We start from the raw sequence: 26992 nt of genomic DNA on the forward strand, positions 1-26992 counted from the left end.
CTCCCAGTGAACTCCAAACCCATTAGGTTCCTGAGAGGTTCCAGGTCTTCCATGTCTTGGAACTCCTGCCCCTTAAATCTCCCCACCCAACCCCTATCCCAGCATCACCTTCTAAAAGCCCAGGTCCTCAATCAACATAGGCAAATGCCCTGCAGGAAATCTTCCACCAGGCCCACACTTAGCTTCAGCCCTAGGATTATCTGCCAGATATGCTTTCATTCATCTAACTAGGAGGTCAGGGCTTAGCTTTTTACCTGTGAATCAACATCCTGTTTCTCTTCCATTGTAATTACTGGTGTTCCACTCCTCCAAACATCCTCCCTCTCCTCCCTAATCCTCGGATTCCTCACTCAGGGTTTAATTATCTAAGTGTGAATCTCTGGGACATTCCTTTTTCCTCAGAAAATTTAAAAATCCTCACTGAGGATCTGTTTGATTGATTTTATAGAGAGAGAAAAGGAGAGAGAGAGAACCATGGATGTGAGAGAGGCACATCCATCAGTTGCCTCTCCTATGCACCCCGACTAGGGATCAAACCTGCAACCTGAATAAGTGCCTTGACCAAGAATCAAACCTGAGACCTTTCAGTGTACAAGATGACACTCCAACCAACTGAGCCACACCAGGCCAGGGCTCTGGGACATTCTTTCCTCAGAACCTACAGGGAAAAACCTGAAGAAACCAAGTATCTTATACATTTTCTCATTTGAAGTAAAATCCCTACTACTATGACTAACGGAAATTAACATTACTCTTTCTGGCAAATTCACAAAATCTGTGACTAAAACTAACTCTTATTTACTATCAACTATTTTATGAGACAGGAACTGTAACCGCTATATTACCTTCATGTTCTATATTTCTGTTTTACATTTTAGAAAACCAATACAATTAAGTTGGTAACTGGAAAAGCAACAACACAGATATATTGATAGATTAATTACCCTACCTCAGAGGACTCCTATTACAGTAAAGCATACCTTTTTTTTTTTTTTTATCCTCACCCAACAACATTTCTCTATTTTTTGTTCAGATAGAGTGGGAGGCAGAGAGAGGAAGAGAGAGAAACATCGACGCTAAAAGAGACACATCGAGTGGCTGCCACCCACGCGACCAACCAGGGCTGGGGACAAACTGCAACTGAGGCAAGCGCCATTAGCAGGAACCGAACCCGGGTCTCTCTGGACTGCAGGCCAATGTTCTAACCGCTGAGCCAAACTGGCCAGGGCAAGCATACTTTATAAAAGTAGTCTTGAACAGTAAAATAAAGGGATGAATCAATTTAACTATGCAAGCCATAGTTAAGTGGCTCTGAATCAACTGTTTCAGTTTTGACTAGCCAGCCATTGCCTCAGACAACCCAATGGACAAGAGCAATTTAAAATCGAACTCAATATACAAAACAGAACGCTGGAGTAGAAATGCTAGTGAATGACCACTAAGATGCACTGTTTAAAAAGAAAAACAAAACAGAACAACATACACCCACACTATAAAAGGAAAATCATAGCTCACAAAAGCCTATTTTTATCCAGCATATATGACTGTCATTTTCTGGGAGGTCAATTCCCTTACACAGCTTAGTCCAATGAGCAATGGAAATAGCTGAAGAGTGGGGGGAGGGAGACAGAGGCTGGCATCTCAAACTCTAATTTCTCTCCATGAGTGGTGGTTTTGCAGTAACTCAAGAGTTCTCATTTCCTGATCATAGTCATGCCACCCTGCGCATGGGCTCTGTCATGTTTCTCAAACTTGAAGGATGTGAATTTTTCTGGGAAGCCTTATGCCTGGCAAATGCTGGACTGGCAAGAAATAAAGCCAAGTGCTGCTATGTTGGCCCAACTGAAAGACCCAGGAAAGTATGAGTAAGGCTTGTGAATTCTCTAGGATAAATATAGGTAATAACTATTTTTCCAACAGACTCTCTTCTGAGTTTCAATCCAGTACAGTTGTACAGCTTCTGAGATACTCCTCCTCAGCCACAGTCTTGTAAAGGTAATCAACAAAATAATTTAATTTCTATTACTATCGGGAACAACAGTGTGAGCAATACATTATACGAAGATAAGCTGCAAACCAACCCAGACATTCCTATCCTTTTGTGAGGGCAGTGGGAAAACTAGCATAATTAGAAAGCAGACTGAAAAAGATTTCCTACCTGGTCCTTCCTTGACATCCCTAATCCACCCCTTAACATGAACAACAGTGCCTTTGAAATATTCAATGCACGGACAGCACCTTCTTAGAGTGCTGAGGGGGGTGCGTGTTGTGGCTGAAACCCATGGAGCACCAATTCTCTAAATGCAAGTCCCTGGGAAAGGAAGGCCACCGTGTCAACGCCCCCGTGCCAACATTAAGTCAAACGTCTGGAATGTGAAAAGTGAAGAACGCCAGGGTTCCGATTCCAAGCCCTACACTGGGACGTTGACACACCAGGGGCAAAAGACTCTAGAGGAAAGGAAAGTAGATCCACGGCAAAGTCAAGGATGTGGGAAACCTCCTCCACCGAAGAGCAGTGAGGGCTAGAAAGAGAGATACAAGGCGGAGTGACTGGGGATCCTCAACAGTAGCAGCCGATAGAGCGCCATCCTCTCTTTCCCCGGCCTAGGGCAGGGAGTTTAGGGGCTCGGGTCGAGCTAGTGATACGGGGAGTGCGGGGCTCCGAGCCCGGAACGGGTCTCTTCAGCACAGGACAGGGGTTGTGCGGCGGGCCGCAGGCCTGGGCGACCCAGCCCCTCGTGGCCGGCCTGCGCGGCCCTCACCTTGTCCGAGTCCAGGTCGGGGTCGGCCTGGCACAAACGGTACAGGAAAGATTTCGGATCCCGGCACAGCGTCTGCCGGGTGGTGAGAAAGTACGTGCCGCCGACGTTGAGCCGGACCCACTTGGACACGCTTCCGGGGCGCTGGGCCAGGGTCCCGAGCCCCGCGCTGCAGCGGCGGCACAGGCCGCCCCCCAACCCCGCCCCGAAACCGCCTGGCGCCGGCTGTAGAAGCTCGCAGTGATTCTCCGCCATGATCCCAGCAAGCCCCGCCACAGCTCCTTTCCACCGGAAGCGTCCGGCCTTTAATACCTTCCTCCGAGCTCTGTCCCGCCCACGGTCCGCCCTAGTAAAGCGCCGGCCCCGGAGTCTCTACAAACACGAAAATTCCGGTCCGGAAAAACAGACGATAGTGCCCCCTTCCGGCCCGAGTTGGACGCGGCTTGGTCGCAGTGCCACGCGAAGTGCCGCGGCCAAGACTGGCGCGAGGCTGGATCTCGCTGGCCTACCCGGCACTCAGACACTCAGGCCTCAACCAAGAGCCACTGCAGCAAAAAAAAAAAGCTTCACCGGCATCGTCTACACTCTACATGCTTTTTTATTACCGCAGATACGTGTAAAATTAAAAATTCGGCGGGGCCGCTGTGGTTCAGTGGATTGAGCGTCCTCCCTTGGACTGAAATATACCAGTTGGATTCCGCGTGAAGGTACATGCCCCGGTTGCGGGCTGTAGCCCCAGTAGAAAGCGTGCAGGAGGCAGGCGATGGATGTCTCTCTCTCTCTTACATGAATGTTTCTATCTCTTCCTTCCTCTCTCTCTAAAAAAATCAATAAAATAAAAATGAATTTTAAAAAATTCATCTGGCCACTACCTCTAAAGCACAAATATTTTTTAAAAAGGAGGAACAGCCCTGGCCGGTTTGGCTCAGCGGTTAGAGCGTCTGGAGAGACCCCGCCTCGGTTCCCGCTAAGGGCATGTACCTGGGTTGCAGTTTGTCCACGGCCCTGGTTGGTCGTGCGGGTGACAGCCACTCGATGTGTCCCTTCACATCGATGTTTCCCTCTCTCTCTCCCTCCCACTCTGTACAAAAAATGGAAAAATGTCCTCGGGTGAGGATAAAAAAAAAAAAAAAAGGAGGAACAGATTCATTAAATCATATGATTAAATAATTGACCAAATAGAAAATGTATATAATAAAGCCAGAAAAAGTTGTAAAATATAGTTTACAATAATTATTCACATTCAAGGTCTACATCAATACATACAACAACCTGGCCCCAAGTGTGAATTCAATCCAGATAATTCATATATTAGATTAAAAAACTTTTTTTTCCTTTATTGATTTCTGTTTTTTTTGTTTTTTTTTTAGAGAGAGAGGAAGTGAAAGGGAGAGAGAGATAGAAACATCAATGAGACAGAACATCGATTGGCCACCTCCCACATGCCCCCCACTGGGGGTCAGGCCCACAATCTGGGCATGTGTCCTGGTGGGGAATGCAACCTGGGACCTCCTGATGCATGGGTCAATGCTCAACCACTGAGCCACACCAGCTGGACCATATATTAGATTTTAAATAACACAGACTGAATTAGAGGCCAACAATAGCCAGCAAATAACCTTATATAAGAATAAAAACAAAAGTGTATATCCTAATATAATTGCATTGTTTTTCATGATTTTTTAAATTTTTGCTTTGCCTATACATCACAGTTACAGGGAGAAAATATTACACTTGTTCTAACTGCCACCAACCTGAAAGACAGCTAACATACTATTGACTCATCTGATTTTGTGTTAAGGAACATGTACAGCTCCTTTAAAATACTGCGAAATGTAAGCTTTGCACAGTGGCAGTATCGTAGCCAATGAAGTTTATCCGAGGCACAATTATTGCTATTTGAAAAAAATATATACTGTGAAATGTAATACTGCCAATGTCCAATCAAACCCATGATGGTGATACTTTTCACCAGCAAAATGACGCCTATCCATAGTCGTCCAGCCAGAAGGTTAGACTAGGGTGGATTACACAGTTAATAAAGGTTTGCCTTTTGTGAAAAGGTCTCAGTACATAAAGTTTGGTGTTTCCTCTTATTGATAAATGAATTATGGGGAAAATTCAGGTCTACATGGAGGCTTGTTCAGTGACATTCTAGGGCTGTCTGAGCCAGAGAGAAAACTGCTCTTTGCTGGGAACAGCTTCCTCCCCAGACCAGCTCTCCACAGGCAGCCTGATTTACAACCTTGCCAGCAGCCTTGCACCCCTCAGAGGCTCTGGGAGTGACTCCTGCCCTGATTTAAAACACTTGCCAGGTAGGCTGCCCAAGAAGCCACCCCTACTTGAGTCACCATCAGCTCAGGTTAAGTTTAGATATGAAAAGAAAGTATATGGAAAAAAGTATGGCAACATCTCCAAGAACAGTACCATCACCAAACTCTCCTAGCAGCTGAATCCTCTGGTCACTGTACACTTGGTGAGGTTCTTTTTTGGGGGGGAGGGAGGGTAGAGTCTACAGGATAGATCATGACTTCTCAAACAGGAACTGTCCTGTTCATTGTAGGGTATTACAGAATCCCTTCCCCTATGCACCAAATGCCAGTGATACTTTCTCCCTTCCCTGGTTATGGCAATCCAAAATTTCTCCAGATATTGCCAAGGGTCCAAGTGGGTGGGGTGGGGAAAAAAATTGCCCCAGCTGAGAACCACTGGGATATAATATGCATCAGGAGCCCCAAACCTCCTAAGACTGGGAACTCATGATGGTGGACTCCCTCCTAGCAGACTGTACTTTAGTGTGGCACTGGCAGCTCCCAGGACAGACCCCATAATGTGCATCCACAGGACTGAGTCCATTCTCAGGCTCACTGCTCAGTGCTCAGTGTCATGGACTGAACTTGAGCTTTGGTAGTAAATCTGGTCTGATCACGTGTTCTCGGGGCTGGGCTGCCACAGCATCAAGCTTAGAATCGTCTACATCCATATGTGTGGACACAAAGCCCCACATATAACATTTGAACTCTGCAGAGATAAGGGCAGCTCTGCAGTGCCATTTCTGTGGCAGTTGTCTTCAAGTTCACCTATATTTGTGTTTTTAAAAATATTTATTATTTATTATTATTATTATTTTTAAATCCTCACCTGAGGATATTTTTCCATTTATCTTCAGATAGAGTGGGAGGGAGGGAGGGACGGAGGGAAGGAGGAAGAAAAAGAGAGAGAGAAACATCTGTGTGACAGGGACACACCAATTGCTTGCCACCCACAGGAGGTACATGCCCTTGGCCAGAATTGAGTCTGGGACTCCCTGGTCCACGGTCCGATGCTCTAACTGCTGAGCCAAACTGGCCAGGGTTATATTTGGTTTTATATTTAATTTATCCACTTTAGTTTGGGGCCCATTAATTCTGAAGGAAAACGCATGAGAGATTTTTCGAGGTACCGTGCTCAGTGGCACATGACTCCATCAAAGATTATGGCTGAATTGTACAGAATTAGGTCTCCTGCCCTCCTCTGATAGCCCAACCCTCCCCCACCTTTGGCCAGTCAAACCACTCAGCAACAGGCCCCGTGTTTAAGCCCTGCAATGCACCACCCCTTAGAACAGGAGGGAGAAAGAAGCCCAAGCACAGGGAGCTGGGATCTGCAGAGACAGCTGTGGCCAAGTTGAAAAGGGCATGTTAAAAACGTAAATGCTGTTCTGGGTGACACATAGAATATGGTGAAGTTATGCTATATAACTTGTAAGATTAGGTTATAAATGTCACTGCAGCTTCCATCGTGCATGTACTCTCTCTTGAAACATTTACTCTGGGGAAAGCCAGCTGCCAAGGTACGAAGACACCCAGACAGCCCTGTGAAGAGGCCAGCACCCCACTGGTAAGGAACTGAGGCATCTACCAACAGCTGGGTGAATGGGCAATCTTAAGAGGTGGATCCTCCAACACCAGGCAAGCTTTCAGATGACTCAGCACTGGCCAATATCTCCACTGCAACCTTATGAGACCCAGAATCACCCAAGACACTCCTGGATTCCTGTCCCTCGGAAATGTCAAAATGATAAATATTTGTTGTTTTATGCCTGTAAGTTTGGGGTAACTTCTTACACAGCGCTAGATAACTAATACACTAGCTGTGTGACACTAGGCAAATTCCATTGCCACCAAACCCCATTTCCTCCCTTGTGCCACAGGGTTATAGGAATGAGTGAGAAGTATGTGAACTAGCACAGGCCAGATGCAAGCACAGAGCCTGGTTTGCAGTGAGTACTCCACACAAATGGGCTGTGTACATGTAAGGCAACCTCAGCCCCCTCCCAGGATGGTTTTGATCATCCTCCTGCCCCTCCCTGGGTGGAACTTGACCTCACAATGTCAAGCAAAGCATTGCATTCTTGGCCCAAGGTCATACTTCTGCCGGGGACAGAGGCTCTGGGCACAGAAGGAATAGAGGAAAGCTGGGGGCTGTCCCTCCGATTCCTCCAGCCAGGATGCCAATGAACTCTGCTGGGCCAGTTAAGTCCACCTCCCCTCCTGCTCACTGGCCTGGGAAGGGCAGCCAGACCACATGGAGGGGGGTACCTTGCCTCTTGCCAAGACTGAGGAGCAGCCTGGCCCGGTCTGGGCTTTGCACACTGGCTGCTCAGCTGCCATTGAGTCCCCACAAGAACTAAGAACTATCCTACCTTCCTCTTTCAGTTGCCACTCTCTGCCTAGCTCCTACTGCCAGCTCAGCTGCCTTCTTCAGGGCCACCACCTCCCCCTCTCCCCTCACCTTTTCCCTGAGGCTGGCTGAGACATGGTTGGCTCCACCTGCTTCTTGGCTGGGCTCTAGTACTCAACATGTTCTTTCTCCTCTCACTGTACTACGACTGCTCAAGATCTACATGGTCATGTTCTGTTGTAATAGGTTCTAATTTTTTAAAAAGTTTAAGTCCCCAGTTCATATTCTGCAACTTGCTGCTTTGCCTTCACTCTCTTTCTCTGCAGCGCTTTGCCCTGTTTTTTCAGTAGCTGCCTAGAATTCTCCAACATGGATATGCGTTAATTTACCACTCTCTTGTTGATAAATATTTTGGTTGTTTCTTTTTTACCCCGTCATATTAAAGCCACACTGTCACAAAGATCCCAGCATAGCTTTACATTAATGAGTGAGACTTAGAATTTCCACAAAGAAGATATACCCACTTCATTAATTTTTATTTGCATCAATGCTGAAGAGGCCAAATAGTTTTTAAAAAGATTGTAATGAGCCCTGGCTAGTATAGCTCAGTGGTAGAGCATCCACCCATGGACGAAAGGGTTGCAGGTTCGATTTCTGGTCAAGGACACATACCTGGGTTGCAGGTTCAATCCCCAGCCTCAGTTGGGGTTGCATGGGAGGCAACCTTAGGATGTATCTCTCTCTCTCTCTCTCTCTCTCTCTCTCTCGTGTTGTGCGCACACGCTCTCCCCTTCCCTCCCACTCTATCTAAAAATCAATGAAAAAATATCCTTGGATAAGTATCCAAAAAATAAAAAAGGCTTGTAATGAGAAACAGCAGCCCCTGCCTCATGTCTCCCTACTCATATTCCACTTACTACTGGTTTCAGTGTTCTTCCTGTGATTTACGTCTATCTTCTAAATATGATCTCTGTACTTTGTCTTCATTCATTACTTGTAGTCATTATCTATTGCCTTTCTGTTAAAAGAGGTGAGGCGTCAGCTCACTCATATCTTCTCCATCTCCAGGTCTGACCAAAGGTGGAGTATGGTAATTACCAATTGAATCAGTGCATCTATATTATGACTGTGCTCACACATACCTTCTCCATCTCCAGGTCCTACCAAGGTGGCTTATGATAATTACCAACCAAATCAGTGCATCTGTATTATGACTGTAAATATCACACACTGAGTTGAGTGAGATGTCTAGAAAACAGTTTATGCTTCTTTACTGGTATGGCGGTTTCTCTGGAGTTATCATCTCTCTGTCAGCTTAATTTAATGTTTATGTGGTGAAACCCACCAGAGAATCTATTATTTTCAGTATTTTTCTGGAGCCCTTGCATCTGTGTGTTCCCTGTCCTTATCCTGGGATTTCTCATGGTCCATTTCAAATTGTACCTTCTAGCTGAGCACTCCTGAGTCCTCCCTTACCCATTTTTCTTTCTCTGACACAGCACTTACTACCTTCTAACATCCTATAAGATTTGTTTATTTACTTATTTTTAAATCTTCACCCGAGGATAGTTTTACATTTATCCTCAGACAGAGTGGGAGAGAGAGAGAGAGAGAGACAGGAGAGAGAAACATCGATGGAAGAGGGGCACATCGATTGGTTGCCACCTGCATGACCCCAACCAGGGCTGGGGACAAACCTCAACTGAGGCACATGCCCTTGGCTGCAGTCAAACCCAGGATTCCCTGGTCCACAGGCCGATGCTCTAGCCGCTGAGTCAAACCGGCCAGGACAAGATTTGTTTATTTATTATGCTTGCTGTCTCCACCTCCATACCCAACCACAAGCCAGTGGTATCAGAGTTCCACGAGGGCAGAGATTTTTGTGTTTTCTCACCAATGAATCGACAATGTCTAGCACAGTGCTTGGCATGGTGGGAATGTTCAATACATATTTGTGAAATGGACATATCCTGGGCCTTCCCTTCATCACCCTCCTGCGTGTTCTCTTTCTTCCTACTCCCTGGATCTCATGCCTTTTTTTCTTGGTTTACTTCCTCATTTAGTGGAGCACATCCCTCAGTAACTTTCTGAGCAAAGATGCTTATGAGATATATATGTATATATATGACTATACAGCTATATAGTGTATATATTTACACTCATTTGTTGTACAGTCTGACAGATTTCTTCACATGCAAGATGGTAATAAATATTGAGTATCTCATAAGGTTGTGATGAGAATTAAGATAAATCATATAAAGTGGTTATCATTCCCTGAGGACAAGTTATTATTACTTTGTGAAGACTAAAATAAATATAAAATAAGGTTTGTTGGGAGGCCATTGAGTACAGTGGCCAAGAGCAGGGCATCATGGTTGGTCAGGGCTGGTTTTGAGTCCTGTGCTCTGTGACCTAGTTACTTTATGATAGGGAGTAGGCAAGTCACTGAAGCCTCAGTCTCTTTATGTAAACAATGGAAATAGTCAGAGTACCTAATACGCAGTAGGGGTTATTGATGTAGGTTAATGTGCCCAATGTTCCCAAATGTTGGCTGTGGCTTCGTATGGTGGTAAGAGCTGCCATTTACCTTGAGCTTCTGTTTGTGCCCACAGAGGGTGAGAGTGTCTGGAGTAGGGTTGGCAATGGGTGACTGGCAGTATATATCAAAAGTCCTGAGAGTGCCCTGGCCAGTTTGGCTCCTGTGAACCAAAGGGTCATGGATTCGATTCCCAGTCAAGGGCACGTACCTAGGTTGCAGATTCTATCCCCGACTCCAGTCAGGGTCCTGCAGAAGGCAACTGATTGATGTGTTTCTCTCACATGGACGTTTTTTTTTCTCTCTGCCCTTCCCTCCCTTCCACTCTATCTAAAAAATAATGGGAAAATATCCTTGGGTAAGGATTAACAAAAATAAAATTAAAAATAAAGTCCTGAGAGAAATACCTGCAATTTTTATTTTTATTTTTTTTATGGAGTGGACGGAGCAAGCTCCTATTCCATCTCCCTGTTCCAAAAATACATTTACTATAATGTCCTCGGATAGAGGACCTATCAGATATTAAACTGATAAGAACAGATACTACACTTGATCTTAGCCAAAAGGCCGAGAAGCGATGAAATACCTGCAATTTGACCCAGAAGTTCCATCTACTAAAAATTTATGCTAAGGATATAAGTAAAGGTATGCCTGGATTTAAGTGCAGGGCCCTGTTCATGGGAGAAAAGGCCGGAAACCACCTCAGTGTAAGTTAGGAGAGAGCTTTCTCAATATACATGGATCGATAAGCTATACACTTCCTCCAGTAGAGTCCTTCTGGACAAAACACTGTTAAGTGAAAAAGGTGCATATCAGAGCAGTAAGAACCCTTCTGGGGGATAGAGGTTTTACTTGCTTTTTTATTCTTTTTAAGATAAATGTTCAGAGGACTGAAAGTCTGGACAAACACAGGCTCTAAACCTTAATGGTCCAAGGACAGCCTCTGGCATGCAGGTGTCAAGATTCTGATTCTGGTACTATAAGACCTAGGTCAAGTTACAGAGCTGAAAAGCTGGGCAACAGTAGCTGGATGTTTGCTAAGAGTACATGAGATTAGACATGAAAATTCCTTACTAATCATAAGTGCTGAATAAATGTTAGTAGGTATTTTATTGCTATCCAACAAGTAAGTCGGGCCAGTGTGAATTAAGTGTGCAGTTATTTTATTGTTTCTTCTGTGTTGTCTAAAGTGTTATTTTAAAAATTAACACATATGTCTTTTGGAAATAGAAAATATAAGTTATTTTAAAACATGAAAATATTCAGGTAATAAAGATGATTCTAGTTTTGTTTAAAAACATCATCATTGCCCTGGCTGGTTTTGCTCAGCGGTTAGAGCATCAGCCTGAGGACCAGGGAGTTCTGGGTTTGGTTCCCGCTAAGGGCATATACCTTGGTTGTAGTTCGTCCCCGACCCTGATTGGGGTCATGTGGGTGGCAACTAGTCGATGTGTCTCTCTCACATCACTGTTTCTCTCTCTCTCTTCCTCCCTCTTTCTCTCTTGCTCTATCTGAAGATAAATGCAAAAATGTCCTTGGGTAAGGATAAAAATAAATAAATAAATAAATAAACAAACAAACAAACAAACCATCATCAGTGTCGCCCTAGCAGGTTTGGTTCAGCAGTTAGAGCATCAGTCCTCAGACCAATAAGTCGCGAGTTCGATTCCAGTCAACGGCACGAACGTACCTGAGTTGCGGTTTGTCCCCAGCCTTGGTCGGGTTGCGCAGGAGGCAACCAGTCGATGTGGCTCTGTCACGTTGATGTTTCTCTTTGTCTTTCTCCCTCCCTCCCACTCTACCTGATAATAAGTAGAAAAATATACTCAGGTGAATAATTAAAAACAAAACAAAACCATAATCATTGCCTGGCCAGTGTGGCTCAGTGGCTGAACCATCCCCCAAGAGGACACCGGTTCAATTCCTGGTCAGGGCACATGTCCAGGTTGTGGGCCAAATTCCCGGGGGGGGGGGGGCATGCAGGAAGCAGCCAATCAATGTTCTCTCTCATTGATGTTTCTATTTCTCCATCTCTCTCTAAAATCAATAAACAAAATGAGATAAAATATTATCATCACACGCCCTGGCTGGTGTGGCTCTGTTGGTTGGAGCAACATCCACTACACCGAAAGGAGATGGGTTAGAATTCCCGTTATGCCATATACTCAGGTTTCTGTCCAATCCACATTAGGCAACCAATACATGTTTCTGTCCTTCTCTCTCTCTTCTCCCTTTCTCTCTCTACAAATCAATAAAAAATCCTTGGGTAAAGATTAAAATTTTTTTCCCTTTATTGATTTGAGAGAGAGAGGAAGTGAGAGGGAGAGAGAGAGAGAGAAACATAGATTGGTCACCTCCTGCCTGCCTCCCCCCCCCCCCCCCCCGACCCCACCATGGGGCCCACAACCTGGGCATGTGTCCTGACTGGAAATCAAACCAGCGACCTCTTGGTGCATGGGTGGATGCTCAACTACTGAATCACACGGGCTGGACCTTGGGTGAGGATTTAAAAAAAAACTTAAAACATCATCATCGCACCACAATGTGAATGTACTTAATACCATTTAGGTGTACACTAAAATGCTCAGTGTGGTATATTTTATGTGTATTTTAACACAATTTAAAAAACCAACATCATCATTATCTACAATAACAACTTCCAAAAATTTTTACATCATCATCAACTACAAAAAAAATTATAGGCAAACGAGTTCTGAAAGTGTTCCTGGGACTATTAGCGGAGATGAGATGGGATTGTTTTCTGCCGTATAAATATGACTTGACCTGATAGCCTAAATTTCCTACCGTGAACACTTCTTAGTTCTGTATCTAGTAAAGTTTCGTCTCTCGGTGTTTACGCAGAGCCCGGCTTCTTAGTGCCAGCGGCGGCCTGGAGCCCAGCCTCACCTCTTATTCGGGTGTGACCTTGGCGGGCCCTGGCCCCAGCGAGCCTCCTTTTCCCGGTCTGGGAGCCTGGGATGACAGCTCGCCCCCGCCACCGCGGGGCATCGCCCGGCGGCTCTGGGATTGGCTCCCACAGGGTCGCGCCCCCACCCCCCCTAGGCGGGGTCCAACGTCTCCAGCCTGTGGGGCCCCAACCCGGAAATGCGGCTGCGGGGCGCCGACCGGACTGACGAGGGCTGCCGCCGCGCGACGGCGAGCAAGGCCAATGGGTGCGGGCGGCGGCGACGGTTCGGCGGAAGTCCCGCCTAGCGTCGCACGGGGGCGGGGCGGTGCCGGGGGCGGTGAGCGGCGGGGCGGGCGCAGGATGAGGGCGGCCATTGCTGGAGCTCCGCTGCGGGGAGGAGGACGCTGAAAAGGCGCAGAGTCGCGCAGCGCTGCGGAGAGGTGGCCGAGCCGACGCGGGGTCCATGGCTAGGACCACCAGCCAGCTGGTGAGTGCGCTCGCGGCAGCTCGGGCGCACCGGCCTGTCACCCTTCCGAGAGCGGCGGCCGCTTGGGCCCGGCTAGGCGCCGCGGTCCGAGGTTCCGAGGGCCGGGCAGCGTCTCACATGGGTCCGGACGGCAGAGCGAGGGCCGTGCGCGCCGTGGGGACGCCGCTTAACCGCCGAGGAGAGCGCGGTCCCCGTGCGGCGGGCCCAGGCGCTGACAGGCGCGCAGAGGGCGGGGAAGCCGAGGAGGTGTCACCGGCCCGATGCGGTGGAAGTGTTCGGAAAGTTTTTCGGCGCGGCCTGGAGCCGAGCCTCCGGGATTACTTTTCGTTCTGTCTGCGGAGGAGCCTCCCTGGGCCTTCACCTGGAACGGGGTCCCGGTGCCTCTGCCCGCAACTGAAGCAGGAGGTGCGAGCTGTTGCTCATACCACTGATGCTCTGGGCCTTCCAAATTCGCTGTTAGCATGGAGTCTGAGACTCCTTTCCTGGCCCGGAGGGTGCTTTTCCTGCCTTGAGTCCGAGCTCTGGCACAGGCACGGGTGTTGTGGGAAGCCCCTGGGAGGGTCGGCTGGAACCTACCGCCCAGGAGAAAGGGAGCGTGACAGGGAGGAGGGATTTTAGGGAGAAAGAAAAAGAAAAAAACGCCACTAGAGTTTGTGTTTTCTCTCTGTTGCTAAAAGTATTCCTAGTGTTTTTATGTTTTTTCCTCTGCTGAGTTCCGGACTCTTGGGAAGATGGTTTAAGGTTTTATACCTTGTGTGTGAATGTGAAGTGGGTGATGGAAGAATGTCTAGACAGCTGGTCACGTTTGGTTGAAAAGGCAGATCCCTTAAATGAAGGCAGAGCCATGAAATGTACTTGACTCTGTCGCCTTTTTTGGGGCCATGAACCCCTTTCAGAATCTTATTGAAGTTATGTATCTTCTGAGAAAATGCTCAGCGACGCCGGATTTTGCGATTACTTTAGGAAACTCTTGAACCTTCCACAGTTTACCCCTGGATTTCGTGTTGAGAACACTTGACTTTGTAGAGATGGGTGATAATCCAAAGTCTAAGAGCAGGAGGACCTGGTCTGTTGAAAAAAATGATGAAAGGCAAATGGGATATCTTGACTATTCCGACATGTGGTGCCTGGGTGAACGCGCAAAAATACAATTTAGGAGGTTTGGTGGAACTCAGTGGAGGCTGAGGCTGAAGATAATCTTGGTTGTTTTTAAAATAAACTTTTGCGCTGTGGCCGGTTGGCTCAGCGGTTAGAGCGTCGGCCTGGGTCATAGGTTCGATTCTGATCTCTGGCACGTTCTTCTATTGTGGTTCATCGGCCGTGGTCGTCATGCGGAAGGCATCCAGCCTATGTGCCCCTCTCATGTCGATGTTTCTCCCTCCCTCCCTTCCATTCTATCTGAAGATAAATGGAAAAATATCCTCTTGTGAGGATTAAAAATAAATAAGTAAAATTAACTTTTGTATGGTGATAGTGCAAGGTGTGTACTTTGATGGTGTCCATTGGTTCAGGAAAAAAACACATTTTCTCATAGTCTTGGTAGTTCCACGTGATGGACAATACACATCTGGAGTTTTCTTTGCATGAGGCAGCTTTTTAGTGCAAAATCTCTGGAATCCAATGAGGAGAAATGAATTACAGAATAGAGGCTAGACCTCTCCTCTGGAAGTGAGAGGATCAAGGGTTTTGTGTCTGGAACTAGGTTCCTTCACATGTAGCTATGTATGTGAGAATGTGCCATATTTCCCATCAGTAATGGCAGAGATGCCCCCAACATTGGATTTTTTCACATGAGGACAGATAGATTTGCATCATTCCAATGAATTTGCTGTTCAAATCTAATTTTAGGGTGGCACTGTATGAGAATCCCATCCCAATGATTAATTTACCCCCCCCTTTTTTTTATGTTTAATTTTTAGAGATAGAGAAAGGGAGAGAGAGAGAGGGAGATGGAAACATCAGTGAGAGAGAACATCAGTTGGCTGCCTCCTACATGCCCCCCACTGGGGGTTTAGCCCACAACCTGGGCATGTGCCCTGAATGGGAATCGAACTGGCAACCTCTTGGTGTATGGGTTGACGCTCAGGCACTGAGCCACACCGGTGAGGCTAATTTTCCCATTTCTTGAAGTGTTTACAGCCAACAGGGGGAGCAGTAGGAGTTGTGAAGTCTGAAAACGGCTTAGCCCAGCTTGATAGTAAGGTAGAGGGGCCCCATGCTGTAGTACCACACTGATTGAACACTTCCTTGAAGGCAGGCACTTAGTTAGATATGTCACATATGTTGCTTGGCATCTGTCAACAGTGTTTCGAGGTAGGTGTGGTTCCCATTTTACAGGTGTGGAAACTGAGGTTCAGAGAGGTTAAGTACCTATCTGGTAAATAGAGTATATCTGAATGATGGCAGAGACCTGGGTGCCACCCTGCCCCTCACTTGAGGAGTACCCTGAAGGAGGGTCTGCTGGGCAGCTCAGTGTAGCACTCAGTCTAAGGAAGTCCTTGGTGCCCCTGCCCAGGAGGTTTTCCTCGAGGGTTGGGCCTGAATGTCCTGACTGTGTTGGAGGGTGGAGGGACATTGTCACATAGAAGGATAATACACTTCTTTCTTTTAAAAAATTTTTTAATTTTAATTTTTTCTGTATTGATTTTAGAGAGAGAGAAAGGGAGAAGGAAAGAGAAATAGAGACATCGATGAAAGAGAACATCGAATGGCTGCTTCCTACATGCCCCCCACTGGGTATTGGGCCCACAAGCTGCCATATGCCCTGAGGGGGAATCGAACCTGCGACCTCCTGGTGCATAAGTTGATGGTCAACCACTAAGCCCCACCAGCTGGGCTCTTTTTCTTTTTTTTTTATAATATTGATTTTATTTTTATTTATTTTCTTTATTGATTTTTAGAGAGAGAAGAAAGGAGAGGGGGAGAGAGAGAGAGAGAACATTGATTGGCCACCTCCTGCATGCTCCCCACTGGGGCCTGGGCCTACAACTTGGGCATGTGCCCCGACCAGGAATCGAACTGGTGATCTCTTGGTGCATGGATCAACGTTCAACCGTTGAGCCACACTGGCCATGTAGCACACTTATTTCTTTGGGCAGATAGACAGCTGAATTCTGTGACCCCCAGAGTCTGTTGCAGTCTCACGCTGTCAGCAAGCAGCTGTTTGGGAAGAGGTTCCAGTTTATCCTCATTTGAGGGCTGGTACTCTGAATGTGGCTCCCTGCAACTCTAGGGTGGCTGTGTGTTCTCAAAGGTGGCTGTATCTATGCAGGCAGGTAGTGGGGAAAGCAGAGAACACGGAAAGAAATGGGTTCTGACTTTCAGTCTCCCTTTTGGATGGCTCCTCCTCATGTGGCCTCCGGTAGTGTGGTGGAGTCCTGTCCCCATGACACCCTGACAGCAGTTACTGAGCTGAGTCCAGAGCTGACAAGGTGAGGTCCCCGTGCTAATAAGTGGAAGTGTAGGTTTGTTCTACTCTGTGGACATGCGTTTCATAAGAGGGGTCATAGCAATAGCCTATAGAGATGTGGGGCCTGAAAAGAGGCTTGGGGCAGCTAGTTAAAGCAGGTCTGGACCTCTAGGCAGCCTTTAGCATAGTTTGGGGAGGAGGAAAAGGCATCTCTTGGGTATGTCACCCTTGAATTTGTGTCCTTGTCTCCTGAGCCACCTGATGTGAGTTTTGGGTGCATGTAGGGCAAGTGCATGATGATCTGGGAAGCACTGCAAAAATGGATGCAGTGGTCAGGAAGGTTCGTTCCTCCTGAGATGATGGTGTGTGGAGAGCCTACACTGGCACTTCACTTTGCCCTCTCCTTAGGGGTGCCTTCTGCGAAAATGGACTTTGACTAGAGAAAGGAGCCAATGCTGAGGACACTTGATGCAAAAATGACTCCCTTAGCAGGTGCGAGGGCTAGGACCCATGTGTGCCAGCCCTTGTGATGACAGCTGGCCCTAGGGGTGTGGAGCGAAGTTGTTTTGAAGGCAGGTTCAAAGGGCAGATCACCGGGGAGGAAGTGCTGGTGTGGAAACTGTAAGTTTTGGACAAGTATCATATAGGCCTTTTCAGCAGTGCATTCTTCTGTAACCAGATAGCATTCTTTACTTGTTCAGTGTGACGCCAGGCCCTCAAAAAAAATTATTTGAATATCGAGAATCGGTTGTGTACTGTTGCTAGCTGAGTCAACACAACAGGCAGAGTGTGTTTTCTCAAGAGTAGCGGGAAATGTGTTCTGATGCTAGTGTCTTAGAGAAGAAAGGCCTGTTGGGTTCATGATGGGTCCTGGAGTCCGTTTTCAGTTGTGTGTAAATAGTTGCACAAAGTCTGTTTCCATCCTCTTAGTCTAGGAAGATTTTAATTGAAATTTCACTCCAAGAAATTCCAAGTTGTTTTGACTGTGTTAGGGAGATAGTTCATTTCAAAGGGTTTAGGTTTGAGGGCTCCAAATCCCTTATCAGAGCAACTGAGTCAGGTTTCTGTTTAAATAGTTGGATTACACACGGGCCCACAGAAGTGGGAACTGACAGCACCGCAAACTGTGCGTGAAAAAGATGGCCAGGTCTGATATTAGCAGCCCATGACTGGGCGCATGGCTCACAGAATGACAAACGAGTGTGCTTTCCATCTGGAGTGTTCCCAAGGGACCCGATGAAGGTGAGCACATAGTTCCTGATGGCCCAGTGACGTCCTTTATCCACAGACAAGATCGCATGCACTCTGTACCAACCACTGGGCTTTAAATCAGCTTGCAGGCTGCAGGGAATCGAAGCATTTACAGGCATGGTTTGAAGGAACATCTCCATGCCAGGAAGTTCTTTCTGGAGGTTCTTGTTCTCTGTGTGTTTGTGGAGCTGGTGGCAGGCCTGCCCACGTTGGAGAGGGCTGATGAGAGGCTGCGCGTGTGTGTGTCTGCAGTATTAGTCAGGATTCATCAGGCTAAAAGCTTAGCTTTTACAATGAATTTCATTGTTAATGTCTCATTCTCCAACTTTTTTTTCTCTCTTGGAATTAATTTTACTGCCGCAAGAGTTGTATCTCAAAGTGACAGCTGTGTATTGGATGCTGTCAGGGAAGGCTGATAGGATTTGCAGGGAAGCTTGAAGCCTCACTGGAAATTTCATGAAGTGCTTTGACCTGCAGTGGAAACCTGTGGGCAGAGGGGCTCGGAATTCACTTTTCTGTTCTCCCTCCCTGTTTCTGGGAGATTGGGAGGATAGGGCCTGCAGTGGACCTGGGAACTTTGCCCCACTGAGAGGAGAAGGTTGTATCTTGCAGACCTCGTTCTTGAACCCCATCTGAAGTGCCCTGCCTGTGCTGGGTTGTAGCATGGCTGTGGGTGCTCTTCTGCAGTAAGGAAGTAGTTAAATTGGAGGGGTCGGCCACACTGCATGTGCATTGAGCACTCTGGCCTGGTGGGGCTGCAAACATTGACATGTGGTCTTTCTAGTTCCCCCTTTCCTGGTGAGGGAGGAAGTAGGGTTAGGTTTAGGTCTTACTGTTAGGTCCCCGGTTCCAGCACTCCTGTGACTTCCCCTTATCTCTCCTGGCTTGTCACTATTCTTCTTGGTGAGGGTCCCATTTCAGATGTCCCTGCCATGTGGCCTCTGTTCCCAGCCTGCACAGCCCAGGACAGTGTCCAGGATGTTCTTGGCTGCCAGGTTCTCTTTAGGCCCTGAAGAAATTCCCGTCGGGTGTATACCCCCTGCCCCCAAGCTAGCTGTGAGCCTTTTGGGACTAATCAGCTTCTTTAATTATTTATTTTTTTCTTTTTTTTTATCCTCACCCGAGGACACTTTCTGTTCAGATAGAGTAGGAGGGAGGGAGAGAGAGAGAAACATCGATGTGAAAGGGACACATCGAGTGGCTGCCACCCGCACGACCAACCAGGGCCGGGGACAAACTGCAACCAAGGTACATGCCCCTAGCGGGAACCGAACCCGGGTCTCTCGGGACCGCAGGCTGATGCTCTAACCGCTGAGCCAAACCGGCCAGGGCCTAATCAGCTTCTTTATGACCCCGCCTGCCCCCTTAGTCTGCACCAGGTTTTGTTATATATTGTGTTGTTTCTTTAAAACAGGTTTTGTACTTTGTTATGTTCTTTTGTTTCTAAACCTCCAGTCTCTAGAGGTTTTCTGTTACTCTTTTTCACGCTTTCTCCTGGTTCTCATACCTGGGCTTCCTGTGGTGTATTTGTTACATGCCTGTCCATCTTACCATTTTTGCTGCTTATTAACAAACCCCTGTCTATAATCCTGCATGTACATTCTGACTCCTGTACATTCAGAGCTGTATATGTTTGAGGGGTGCAGGGTCTCATCTTAAACTGCTTGTTGCTAGTTTAATGCCCAATATGAAAGCATTTTATTTTTATTTATTTATTTTTTTACTTTTTTTTAATCCTCACCCGAGGACATTTTTTGTTCAGATAGAGTGGGAGGGAGAGAGAGAGAGAGAGAGAGAGAAACATCGATGTGAAAGGGACACATCGAGTGGTTGCCACCCGCATGATTCAACCAGGGCCGGGAACAAGCTGCAGCCGACGTATGTGCCCTTAGTGGGAACCGAACCCGGGTCTCTCTGGACCACAGACCGATGCTCTAACCACTGAGCAACCAGCCAGGGCATGCAAGCATTTTAAAGTAGGAAGAAGTCAGAGGGTTAAAAACATGGACCCCTTTTTCACTTCTTCATTATCTAAGGAAATATAATTTAAAAGGGGGATAGGTCTTTTTTCTGTATGTGCATTATCTGACCCTTGAAAGCTTATGTTTAAAGCTATTGGTTCCTTTTTTTTTTTTATTCTCACCCGAGGACATTTTTTCACTTTTGTTCAGATAGAGTGGGAGGAGAGAGAGAAAGAGAAACATCAACATGAAAGGGACACATCGAGTGGCCAATTCCCGCACGACCCCAACCAGGGCTGGGGACAAATCCCAACTGACGTATGTTCCCTTGACTGGAATCGAACCCACAACTCATCGGTCTGCTGGCCAACGTTCCAACCGCTGAGCTAAACCAACCAGGGCTATTGGTTCCCTTTGATATCGCAGCCCTTCTTAGGAAGTCTTAGTGATCAAATGTTGGGTTAAATCTGGTTTAGCCAGTTTTTAGTCTCAAGCATACAGCATTCTGGTTGAAGCTCTCCATGCTGGCACTGCTGCAATGGCAGGTGAGCCTGCCAAGACCACTGTACTCACATAGCTGGATTCTGAGTACCTAACCTATAGAGGAGCCAGTGTCAGTGATGTGGAGCCCGCATAGAGGCAATTGTTTTCTCATTGGGAGGACTGTTCCTTGAAGATCTCTGAGGATCAGAATGACCCTAGCAGTTCCTGTGATCAACCTGCTTTTCCCTTGTGACAAAGGAACCTTGGGGAAAACGGACCCCCAGTGTTCGGTCCCTTTGGCACACCTCTCTTTGGCACTTTGGGCAGAGTCAGAGAGGGCTTTCCCCAGGCCTTAATTTTGCTCTAATTTCTAGATGTCCTGTCCCAAGAGGGGAATGTGTTCCATGGGTAGGGGCAGCTACATGGAGCCACCAGATGTCAGAAGCCCCAGGTGCTAGAGGCTCCACTGTCCTGAAATGGTTGTGCAGCTTGTTGTCCTGGGAGACCTCAGGACTCTTTCTCAGAGTAGCCTGCCTTTTCTCCCAGTTTCGTGCCATGCACACGGATACTCAGCGAGTGAGCATGGTGAGCCAGAGTGCCACCAGCCGAGGAGGAGGGCAAGAGTGGCTGGGAACATTGGACCCAGTGTGTGATAGCACTGGCTGTCAGGCAATGCTGCACGGACTTCTTTTTTTTTTTATCCTCACCTGAGGACATTTTTTCCATTTTTTTGTTCAGATAGAGTGGGAGGGAGAGAGAGGAAGAGAGAGGGAGAGAGAAACATCGATGTGAAAGGGACACATCGAGTGGCTGCCACCCGCATGATGCACGACTCAACCAAGGCCGGGGACAAACTGCAACCGAGGTACGCGCCCTTAGCGGGAACCGAACCCCAGTCTCTCGGGATCGTAGGCTGACGCTCTAACCACTGAGCCAAACCGGCCAGGGCCTAACTTCTTTATTAGCAAGCTAAGAAGCTTGATAGCTGCTCATTTCCAAGGCCTTGTCATTATTAACTAGCTTCCTTTTTTGTGAGTGAGCACTTAGCCATTCCGCATTTTCCCCTCCCATTGGCTGTGACTTAGGCTGGACAGGAGGGTGAGAGAATAAACTGTTGCCTCAGTGCACAATCTCAGAAGCTTACTACCCTTTTTCCCTATTGTTAACTCATTTTTTTCTTCAAATGCAGTTTGGCATTTTCTTTCATGGGTTTTTTTCATTGCTTAAAATTACAGTCTTCTTCTAGTGATTGTAAGTACTTATCTGGTTCTTATCAGATACAGTTTTAAAATAAAAAAGGTGGCCTGGCCAGTGTGGCTCAGTGGTTGAGTGTCGACCCACGCACCAAGTGGTCGCTGGTTCAGTTCCTGATCAGGGCACATGCCCAGGTTGTGGGCCAAATCCCCAGTGGGGGGGCATGCAGGAGGCAGCCAGTCAGTGTTCTCTCTCATCGATGTTTCTCTCTCTCTCTCTCTCCTTCTCCCTTCCTCTCTCTAATATCAATCAAGAAAAAAAAAATAAAATTAAATATGTGCATCCACATACAGAATTTATTTGTGAATATATTTTATCCTCATTCCTTCCTAAAAAAAATTAAAAACTCATAATCTAAATGCCTTCTCTTTCCTTTTTTTTTGCATTTATCTTCAGATAGAGTGGGAAGGAGAGAGGAAGAGAGAGAGAGAAACATCGATGTGAAAGAGACACATTCACTGGTTGCCACCCACACTACCCCAATCTGGGCCAGGGATAAACTGCAACCGAGGTACATACCCTTAGTGGGAACCGAACCCAGGACTCTCTGGTCCATGGGCCGACGCTCTAACCACTGAGCAAAACAGGTCAGGGCTCTTTCCTTTTTTAAAAAAATATATTTTTATTGATTTTTAGGCAAAGAGAAAGAGTGAGAGGGACACATACATTGATGTTAGAGAGAAACATCGATTGACCTGCTGCCTCCTGCATGCCCTCTACTGAGGATAGAGCCCGAAACCCGGGTATGTGCCCTGACCAGGAATTGAACCTGGAGCACTCAGTCCATGGACGTCACTCAATGCACTGAGCCACACCGGCCAGGCATTTCCTTTTTTTTTTTTTTAATTTTAGAAAACTTTTTATCCCAGAAGCTTCAGTCACTGAGCTTTGTGTCTTGGGAGTGGAAGGGGGTGAGGCTGGGCTGGTGGTGAGTTAAAGAAGAGGCAACAACGGAAAAGGGCTGCATGTTCCTGGCCTGAGGAATCATTGGGTGAAAAGGATTGAATCTGTAACTCGGTGGGTGGGCACAGCCTACCTATGCTCCGACTCCTCTATGAGCCCTATCCACCACCGCCCTACTCCAGGGGCTGACGGGAAACAGTCAATAGCATGGTTATTACAAATGTTGGAGGGAGGGTTGCCTGGCCTTTGTGGGGCTGCTCCATTGTAGAGCCAGAATAACCTGGTTCCAGAGTGCACCTGGCATGGGTGTCCAGAAAGCTGGGGCACCCAGAGAGCAGGGGGGCAATGAAGTGGCCAAGTGTAGCAGAAGTGCAAGGAGGGAGGGAGGCAGTTCGGCATGTTAGGGTGACCAGGCAGGCCATGCTTGGCTACTGCTTGCACAGGGAGACCTGGTCTGCTTCAAACATGGAGAATGCAAGCTGAAGAAGGTGGCAGGGTTAGGAAATGTATACTAAATGTTTTCTGTGTTTGGTTGTCTTCCCTTTTTTTCCAGCGTACTGTTTTCCTTCAATAGCCCAACGTTTTACAAATTAATGTTTATCAATGACTCTGAGTCAGATTTTTAATGACATAGGATGTTTTCAGATCCTTTAAATTTGCTCGAAGCTATCAAACTAGCCTTCAGACAAACTTATTTTTACAATAAACTTGATCTTGGAATAATTTTACAAAGGAAAGTTACAGAGTTCCCATAATACCCATCACTCCACCTGCCCTATGTTAAATCTATACAACCCTGCCACCTCTGTCAAAACCAAGAAATTGACATGGGTAATACTATTAACTAAACTGCAGACCTGTTTGAGATTGCATCAGTTTCCCCTCAGTGTCCTCTTTCTGTTCCAGGATCCCATCCAAGGACCACGTTGCATTTAGTCCTCATGCCCCTTGGTCTCTGGTCTAGGACAATTTCAGGCTTTCCTTGTTTTTCATTAGTCCTGTGCTTTGGAAGAGTAATGGTCAGGTATTTTGTGGACTGTGTCTCAGTTTGGATTTGTCTGATGTGGTTTGGTGACGAGGCTGGGGTTATGGGCTCAGGAAATACCCCACAGAGGTGGGTGCCCCTAGTGCATCCTGTCAGCAGTGCCTGACGCCCAGTGACTGTCACTGTTGAGGTGAAACGAGATTAGTGCTGATTGACTGGAATTAGGCCCAGGGCCCTACCCTGCTCTCTGATATGTATTGTTTGTGGTCATGGCATGAAAGGACCTTCATGCCCTGGTCAGTTTGGCTCAGCGGTTAAAGCGTCGGCCTGCGGTACAGAGAAAGGACCTTCATGCTTATTACCCTGTTGTATTCTTCCAGTTTCCAGATGAAGACACTTGGGACCTGAAGGGCTTCAGACTTACGTGTACCAAGTTGGAGCCGGCGTGGGGTCCAGGCGCCTGCCTGCTGTGGTTACATTTTATAGGCCTGGACACTCCCGGGACATTCTGCTGGGACAGAAATGTCCCCATGTGCAGTGGGCCTGAACTCACTGCTAGAACTGGTTTCTAGTCAGGGGCGGACCTCATTCCTCTGGAGCTCTTGGAGGCTGCTGCTTGTGATCTCATTGGCATTTGTGCGACCTGCAGCTCAGGTCCGAGGACCAGGTCTCTTGCCACCTTTTCTGAAGATTGGAGGATGGGCTTGTGTCATGGATCTTTGTGAAAGTAGGTGGTTGGCTGTGATATGTTTTCCTCTAGCTCTTTTCTCTCAGGTGAAGCTAGAGTTTTATTGACTAAAGACCTTTGCCTTGAGTCACAGACTAAGCTGTGGGCTGTTACTTTGAGGCTTTTAGATAGAACCAAGAGCCAGAGTATGGATTTTCTTCTAGCCAGAATTCGGGAGATAGTCATGAGTTTGGTTTGTTTTCCCACCCATCTACAGATTTGCCTTTCTGCACAACCACAGCAAAGGCAAGACAGTTATGAAGGTAGGAATTGGTAGGAAGAAATACAGGGCACTGAAACAAGGGGAAAGCACTTTGAAGACATAATGGTGATGGCTCCTGGCAGCGGGCAGATAGGCCTCAGGGTGTTGAGGGCTCGCCCTGGGACTCTGGCATGTATCAGGTGCTCAGAGTTGGCTAAGACAAGGTGAGATATAGACTGGCCTGGCTGCTCGCCCTGCTATTTTTTCCTCCTCCTATCCTTGTTTCTGCCAAGTGAACTCAAAATTGCCGAGCGGTGGAGGTATGGCTGAATGTCATGCTAGACACAATAGATCTTTCTTCTGCAAGCTGATGATGTTGGGAGGTTTTACTGTGGGAATTGGCCATTGAAGTTGTAACAAAATCTCTGTTTGTCTCATTGTCCCTATAAGACACTCTTTATTCAAATTTGCAGATAAGGAGCCCAGGAAGGGAAAGCATCTGTTTATGGTGCCTTTTCAAGTGTCAGGATAGGCACTCTCGGTTAGAAATAAGCTGGGGCTCTCTTCTGCCTTGCAAACCACAGAAGTTTACACTACTGGAGGGGTGTTCCTGCCAGATGACATTTATTTATTATGGCCAGTGGCATTTTGGGGGGCTGTTTTTTTTTTTTATCCTCATCCGAGGACATTTTTCCATTTTTTGTTCAGATTGAGTGGGAGGGAGAGAGAGAGAGAGAAACATCGACGTGAATGGGACACATCGAGTGGCTGCCACCTGCACGACCCAACCAGGGCCGGGGACAAACTGCAACTGAGGTACGTGCCCTTAGCGGGAACCGAACCCAGGTCTCTCTGGACTGCAGGCCAACGCTCTAACTGCTGAGCCAAACTGGCCAGAGCAGGGGGGCTGGTTTTTGTTTGTAGTTGTTTTTCACTATTTCGAGGAGAGAGAAGCTTCTGATTTAAAAAACAAAAGTCTGATCATTTTAATCTGGCATTTTCCTTACCGGAGAGCCTCTTAGGGTTATTAGAACACTTATCCATATCACTGTGGGTATAGGTTTATGTGTGGGAATCATTGATGGAGGGTAAACAAAATCCAGGGCAATTTAAGGACTGTGGGAAGTTCCCACAGGTCCCTATGCTGCTCTCAAGGATCTAGCACTTTGCCTGGTGAGATGCTGTTTTCTCCAGGGTACATAAGCCATGGGCCAGCAAGGACAGAGTACAGCTCTGTCCACACTGAAGTTGAAGGACACAAGAGTACAGGGCTGAGCCTGTGGGTCAGTGTCAGCATAGGGAAGGTTAGGGTTAGGGTTAGGGTTAGCTGCAGCAGTCAGAGGGGTGGGAAGTGGTGAGGGTCCCCTGCCTAGCATAGGGGACCAGAAAGGAGTCAGGGGGGTGCTAGAGAAGAGGGATTAGTAGAACTGGAAGCCCAGAAAAAAGCTTTCATTTCACTGGAAGTGCCCATGTGCTCTTGGTTTTCTTTTAGCTTTAGATCCTATAGTCTTGGGGACTGAAGGAAATTTCCTATAAGGTGCTGGGGTTGGAAGCTGGAGAGTGGGAAAGAGGAGGGAAACAGCTCAGCATCTGCCGGCCTAACCACATCACTTACTTACCAGATAACCTATTTTAGGTCAAGTTAAATGTCCCTCTGATTCCCAAACTAGATCATGGGGGATAATGTTTGCCACATGCACCTAAATCCCAAGGAAAGGTTTGTATTTAAGTAGTATATAATTAACATGACTTAATTAGAAACTTAGTTCTTCTTTTAGTTGTCAACTATAATATGTTAAATTGTTAATTTTAGCAACACCGAAGGTAAGTGACTGCCCTGGCCGGGTTGCTCAGTTGAGCTAAGTGTCACCCCATACACCAAAAGGTCATGGGCTTGATTCTGGTCAAGGCACATACCTAGGTGCGTGTTCGATTCCTGGTTGGGGTGCATGCAGGAGTCAACGTATAGATGTTTCTCACATTAATGTTCCTCTCATTCTCTCTCTCTTCCCCTGCCACTTTCTCTAAAACTCAATGAAAACATATCCTCGGGTGAGGATTAACAACAAAACAAAAGAAAGCACACAACTTTAGAAATTGTTTTCTGACCAATAAATAGATTTTACTTAGTAAAGCTTTTAACACATAAGGAATCTTAAGTATATGATTGGATTAATTATCTTTGAAGTCCTGGTGTTATTTCTGATGGAGCGCCAGGATGACTGGATTGGAAAGTGGAAGTAGGATTTCCATGCCAGGCCCCCACTGGTAGTTAATGATTTCTGAGCCTCACATAGGATCTTTGTCTAAAAATACTAGTTTATTCACCTGCTCATTAGCAAATACTGCTTATACAGCTGAGTCTTTCCTGAAAGTAGGAACTGATGAACCTGGGATTTAAAAGGTCTTGGGCCCCTTGTGGTATTGCTCATGTGTCCAGGTGGGTGGGCAGTGATATGGTCCTT

At 46.9% G+C, this 26992-nt stretch overlaps 2 protein-coding genes and 2 pseudogenes across 2 annotated transcripts in view; 2 read left to right on the plus strand and 2 right to left on the minus strand.

Annotated features, from left to right (window-relative positions):
- Nucleotides 1–3014, minus strand: part of KCTD5 (potassium channel tetramerization domain containing 5) — a 32819-nt gene extending 29805 nt beyond the window's left edge. Inside the window, exon 1 of the mRNA XM_036280770.1 lies at nucleotides 2763–3014. Within this exon, the coding sequence (XP_036136663.1) occupies nucleotides 2763–3014 (252 nt within the window). The remainder of the gene's footprint in view (nucleotides 1–2762) is intronic.
- A 1583-nt stretch (nucleotides 3015–4597) lies between these two features.
- Nucleotides 4598–4756, plus strand: LOC118642920 (annotated as a pseudogene).
- A 5575-nt stretch (nucleotides 4757–10331) lies between these two features.
- Nucleotides 10332–10536, minus strand: LOC118643064 (annotated as a pseudogene).
- A 2689-nt stretch (nucleotides 10537–13225) lies between these two features.
- PDPK1 (3-phosphoinositide dependent protein kinase 1) overlaps nucleotides 13226–26992 on the plus strand; it is an 81040-nt gene continuing 67273 nt past the window's right edge. The window contains exon 1 of the mRNA XM_036280760.1: nucleotides 13226–13352. Coding sequence (XP_036136653.1) covers nucleotides 13329–13352 — 24 coding nt within the window. The 5' untranslated portion in view covers nucleotides 13226–13328. The remainder of the gene's footprint in view (nucleotides 13353–26992) is intronic.

This window comes from Molossus molossus, unplaced genomic scaffold, assembly GCF_014108415.1.
Source record: "Molossus molossus isolate mMolMol1 unplaced genomic scaffold, mMolMol1.p scaffold_m16_p_3, whole genome shotgun sequence".
NCBI classification, from domain to species: domain Eukaryota; kingdom Metazoa; phylum Chordata; class Mammalia; order Chiroptera; family Molossidae; genus Molossus; species Molossus molossus.